Raw genomic sequence first — 5,742 nt, forward strand, 5'->3', positions numbered from 1 at the left:
ACCTCCATCAGGCTCACTGGATGAAGCAACTGCCCCAATCAGTGTGAATAGTGTGCCACAAAAATGAACAGCTTGGAATGAAACAAGTACTTCAGAACACCTCCTAATCCAGAGTGCTCTTTTCTGAGGTGGGAGATCTGATTTTGGCAGCCTCTCAGCTACCAAAAGGAACATAAATAAGGACCAAACTGTTCTCTCCCTGTTCGGTCAGGCTCACTGGATGAAGCAACTGCCCCAATCAGTGTGAATAGTGTGCCACAAAAATGAACAGCTTGGAATGAAACAAGTACTTCAGAACACCTCCTAATCCAGAGTGCTCTTTTCTGAGGTGGGAGATCTGATTTTGGCAGCCTCTCAGCTACCAAAAGGAACATAAATAAGGACCAAACTGTTCTCTCCCTGTTCGGACACAAAACAACAGCTACCACCATGCTGTATGTCAACCACATTTTACTACATGTGTTCTGGAAAATGTAGGTTTTCTATCCAGATTCAACACACAGAGGATTTGGATGAAAGGATATGCAGTGGAGAAGCCTCCTGACACTTTCTATGAGCACAAAGATGACCAAACCTACATGTTCAGACATCACTGGAGTTTTAGAACTCAGTTATGTCAATATAATCAGGATATATCTGAGTGAGGATCAAAGGGTAACAGTTACTGGTCTTCCAGAGTACAGAATTAACATTACCTTGACTTTCTATCTCTGCCAACATATTAGTCAAGTAGTTCAGTGGCAAAAACTCCACAGAGACTGAGAGCCTCTCAGGGATGGACCTGCTGCACTGTAAGGGAGAACATTTCAGGTTAGTTCAAAGTCACACAGTACCAGGTTTCAGTGTTTCTTTAGTGTGTTACAGTCTACAGAGAGCTCAGGAATCTCAACACTGACAAAGCACAAGATCAAAAATCGTGGCCTCTGTGGTCTTACCTGCCTGTTCCCCAGCTTCTCCAGCAAGAGTTTCACATACTTCCGTGCAATTAAATTAGCGTTTACTGGATGATTCCAGACCTGGCAAACCTTTTGGCCAAGAGCCTAGGAAACAAAAAACACAACTCAAAAACCTGAGAACATCAACACAGACAGTGGAAACTTAGGAGGGGGAAAAGGAGGAAAAAACCTGAAACAAAATCCAGGCTGTAACACAGATGCTTTGCTTTCAGCAGTTGAAGATTAGATTTATCCTGCACTGTGACTCTCTGGCTTGGATCTATTCTTCCCTCAAAGAATAAGGCAGATCCCCATTCCTCAAGGCTCCCCCAGGACAGGGCTCAGCCTAAGGAATCTCACACTGCTGACAAGGAGAGATCCTGGGAAGGCAGTCTGGATCCCATTGTTCAGGTCATCATCTTGGGAACTGATAAAATTGGCTCACATTCCCCAAGGCAAAAGAGATTTCAAACCAGGTTTCCCAGAGCTTCCAAATCCTAACCAATAAGCAAAAGAATAGGAACACACCATGAAATTATCTCCACCTTCTGCTGTTTTCTCTCACTTTCAGCTGTACTGCAACAAACTGCTGGAGGAGTTCACTTCAGTAAATGCTGTGGTGCTTAAACTGAAGTCATCTACTGAATGTAACCTGCTCAAAATAGCCCAAGTCACCCCAAAGTGACCTTTTAGGAAAACAAACTGTTCTCTGCATTTTTCTGCAAAGCTGTAAATAGATACAATAAGGCACTGAGCCTACTGTGCACAGCCAGCAGTACCATTCCCCTAAGCTCTCACAGCTCAGCCCTTCCACTCAGAGCCTGGATAGAATGGTGTTCCTCACCCACCAGGACCAGGGCTGACAGCTCAGAGGCCCCAAGCTGACCCCAGCTCACCAGCCCAGGCCCAAAACATCATACAGAGGACAAAGAACATCCTGTGGAGTTCTCCTCTACCCTGCTCAAAGCTGCTGCCAAATAAAGAAGCTTTTGTTAGAGGAAACCCCAAGCAGCACTTCTGGCCATTTGAACTGTATGTAACAGCCCAGAATGAGCTAACAATAGGCAACTTATGCAGAGAAAAAGCCTGTTCTGCACTGAGGCACTCCCTGAGGGGGTTCCCTGGGGTTCCTCTGCTCACTGAGATGCTGTGCTTCCTCTGCAGTCCTGTGGTATGCACTGAGAGCAAAAGAGGACAAGAAGTCCCATCTCCCATTCTGCTGGAACTTTTTATGGAGCACCAGTAATTAGCTCTAGTATGTGGCTAAGTCACCCTGAGATTTCAGATAGGGGAAATCTTGTAATTCAGTCCAAATTCAGGGCCAAATCTGTCATTTAAGTTATCAGGGTGTCCTACAGGCCAGGAGCAGCAGATGGAGAAACTATGGATGTTCAGGTTATATTTGAACCAGGTTCTATATAAATCACAGCTGAGTCTTCCACTGCCTTGATCCTGTGCACAGGGAGGGATTTTCTATCCATTCCAAAATCCAAGAAACTACATCCAAAGTCGTTAGTTACCTCAGGAAGCCTCATGACAATACTAAACTTCAGCTTTTCATTCTGTTCGGTGTCGTCCAGATCTACAAGAGACAGGGAAAACAACAAACCAAACAACCAGTAACAACATAACTAAAACTCTCACTGAAGACATTCTGAATAGATATCACCCCCAGAATGAAATGAAAATTTCAGTTTTAAATAAGGCTGTTAGTGTTATTTGTATTTATACCATTTATACAAATATTGTTCTGTGTATTTGGACACAACCACCATTTCATGTAACAATTCATACCAGTAATTCAAACGTATTTTGACTAAGTACAACTCCTCATGTTTATAGCATTTCATTTATCAAGACCAGACACAGATTGATAAGAGCATGTTGTGTTGTCCCTTTTCTTGTACACTGCAGAAATAGCACATGACAAGGGGTTGGCCACACTGCTGGCTCATGCTTAGCCACTGCCAAGCAGCTCCACCAGGGCCTTTTCCAGCTGATTTCCAGCCACTCTGCCCCAAGCCTGTAGCACTGCATGGCACTGTTGGGACCAGCATTTGTGTCTGTGGAACCTCACACAATTGGCCCCAGCCCACCAGTCCAACCTGTCCAGATCCCCCTGCAGAGCCTTCCTACCCTCCAGCAGGTCAACACTCCCCATCAGCTTGGTGTCGTCTCCAAACTGACTGAGGGAGCACTTGAAACCCTTGTCCACATTGTCAATAAAGATATTAAACAGAACTGAGCCCAGTCCTGAGCCCTGGGGAGCACCACTGGTGACCAGCCACCAGCTGGATGTAACTCCATTCCCCACCACCCTCTGGACCCAGATGTCCTGCCAGTTTTTTACGCAGCAAACAGTGCACTCATCCAAACCATGAGCAGCCAGTTTCTGCAGGAGATTCCTGTGGGAAATGGTGCCAAAGGTTTTCTGAAGTCCAGGTAGACAACACCCACAGCCTTTCCCTCATCTACAAGGCAGGTCACCTTGTCATAGGAGAGCAGGTTGGTCAGGCAGGACCTGCCTTGCACAAACTCATGCTGGCTGGGCCTGATCCCCTGGTTGCTCTGCACAAGCTGCATGATGGCACTCAAGATGATCTGCTCCATGACCTTCCCCAGCCCTGAGTCAGACTGACAGGCCTGTTTCTCTTGTTCCAAACATAATTAGAATCATAGAACTATCAGGTAGGAGGAGAACTCTAAGATCACTGAGTCCAACCATTAACCTGTCACTCTGCTGGAACCTGTGAACCCTAAACCATATCCTCCAGTGTCAGATCCAGATGCCTCTTAAACACTTCAGGGATGGTGACTCCACCAACTCTCTGGGCAATATTCCAGTGCCTGACCAAATTAAAACAAAAGCTGAGGACTGAATAGAGACTAACACATTGGTGTGCACTTCCACAGTCACAGAAATTCCCCAACAAACACTACTATGATCTTTAGTATTTGCTTTTCCAAGAAGACCCAAGTGGAAACACTATAAACTCAAATTCTCTCCAAACAGATATTTCTTTGTGTACCATGGTAAGGCCAATCACATAGTCTGAGCCTAATTTTCTCCTTTCAGCTAGGCAACACCATCACCTACAGCTCACACTGAAACAACACTAAGAACAGCTGAGTGTCCTGGACCATAAATCCTGTGTCCAAGTGGAGTGGCTCCAAGGACAACACTCCCAATTAGCTGTCTGGTATCAAATGAAACACATGATGCTCACTGTACCTTTCAGCAATTTCCTGACACAGGTTTCTGTCAAATGTAAGACTCCATTATCAATGTAGTGCAGGAGGGTGTGCAGGGGGAGACAACGAACACCAAGGCCCAAGTGCAGAGTGTGAAAACCTATGAGAGAGACAAACTTGCTTGGCACAATACACTTTTTTTTTTTTAATGTCTGTATTAAAGACTGGCATTACTCTAGTTAAAGTCATCACTCCCCTTAACTTCTGGCTGTTTCTGGTTGGTGAGAAATCAGTTTATCAAGCCATGTAGTCTTATTTAGGCATCCTTTAAGGCCTCTCAAGTACAATGCTGTCAGAAAGAAGACAGCTACGGGGACTGAAAACAAGTCATTAAAAGCATACAGAGTCACTAAACATCTTCAAGCTGCTGCCTTATATCTAGTAATTTGCCTTTTAGCTCCCTCTTTCCTGCTAATTAATCAAAACCTGAGGCCTCATGCCCTGGCTCCCACCCACACCCTCCCACAGCAGTGTTAACACTTCAGTTTCTCATCTAACCTCAGCCAGATGATGGTCTTGTTACCACATCACACTACTGAGTGGCAGCATTTGTGCCCACACAGACTGAGGGACAAACACAACAAAACCAGCTTCAAAGACTCAAGAGAGGCCAGGAAATGCAAACTAGAGAGATACAAATGGAATCAGAAAGCATGAAGATGTTAAGAAGTCTTTGCCTAACAAAAATAAGCAAGTGCTTTGAAAAGACTAAGCAATTATGAGGAGCTCTAGGAAACGACTCAGCTGTCAAGATCAGCTTTTCCATCAAGGCTGGAGGTAATCCTTTCAGGATAAAACTGAAACTATTAGCAGGACAACAGCATGAGAAAAAGCACTTTTTGCTGCAGGATAGGATTTTCCCTTGTGGCCCTTGACACTGAAAAAACCATATGATTTGGTTTTTTGGTTGCCTAAAAACCATATGAAAGTGAAAGCAGTCTAAATCTTGGTTCTAAGGTAACACTGCACCCAAGCATCCCATGAAAACCTCTGTTTTGTTGTATCTGTTTCTAGTAGCTAGTTTTGCTTCATTTCACTTGCACATGTTTATCAAGGGTCTTCCCCTCTATAACTGTCTTGAATAGATGTCAATCTACTTACTGTCTTGAATAGATGCCAAAGCTAACTTGGCATATATGCTGCAACTACTGGGAGGAATTTATAGCATTGACCTTCTCACTTGTGATGGAAACAGCAAAACCCAGGACTTACCAGGAGGTAAAGGCATGCACATGCCATTTGCTGCTTCCAGAATCCGACTCATGATGTGGAACACTGCAAACTCTCCTGCACTTCCTCTCTCATCACTGCAGTTAACAAAGTAGAATACATTAAGAACCTGAGGTCACTCTCCTGGAGAGACAATTTGCTGTACTACATATGTACTCAATGCCTGCATTTGGGGTAAAGTGTCATGGGCTGCTACCTTGTTTACTGAGCTATCTGTCACCCAACAGCACCAACTGTTCCATAGTGACACACAAGGTCTCTGTGATCTCCCCATCCCCTCCCACCACTACTGCATGTTTACAGGTCTCAGCAGTAGCTGGAATCA

At 44.7% G+C, this 5,742-nt stretch overlaps 1 protein-coding gene across 1 annotated transcript in view; it reads right to left on the reverse strand.

The window, feature by feature from the left end:
* GSAP (gamma-secretase activating protein) overlaps positions 1 to 5,742 on the reverse strand; it is a gene marked incomplete at both ends in the record, with an annotated part of 40,373 nt that overhangs the window by 577 nt on the left and 34,054 nt on the right. The window contains 5 exons of the mRNA XM_009076893.1: positions 696 to 789; positions 936 to 1,040; positions 2,456 to 2,517; positions 4,168 to 4,287; positions 5,400 to 5,494. Coding sequence (XP_009075141.1) covers positions 696 to 789; positions 936 to 1,040; positions 2,456 to 2,517; positions 4,168 to 4,287; positions 5,400 to 5,494 — 476 coding nt within the window. The remainder of the gene's footprint in view (positions 1 to 695; positions 790 to 935; positions 1,041 to 2,455; positions 2,518 to 4,167; positions 4,288 to 5,399; positions 5,495 to 5,742) is intronic.

The sequence above is a fragment of the Acanthisitta chloris genome, unplaced genomic scaffold, assembly GCF_000695815.1.
Source record: "Acanthisitta chloris isolate BGI_N310 unplaced genomic scaffold, ASM69581v1 scaffold2246, whole genome shotgun sequence".
In the NCBI taxonomy this organism is placed as follows: domain Eukaryota; kingdom Metazoa; phylum Chordata; class Aves; order Passeriformes; family Acanthisittidae; genus Acanthisitta; species Acanthisitta chloris.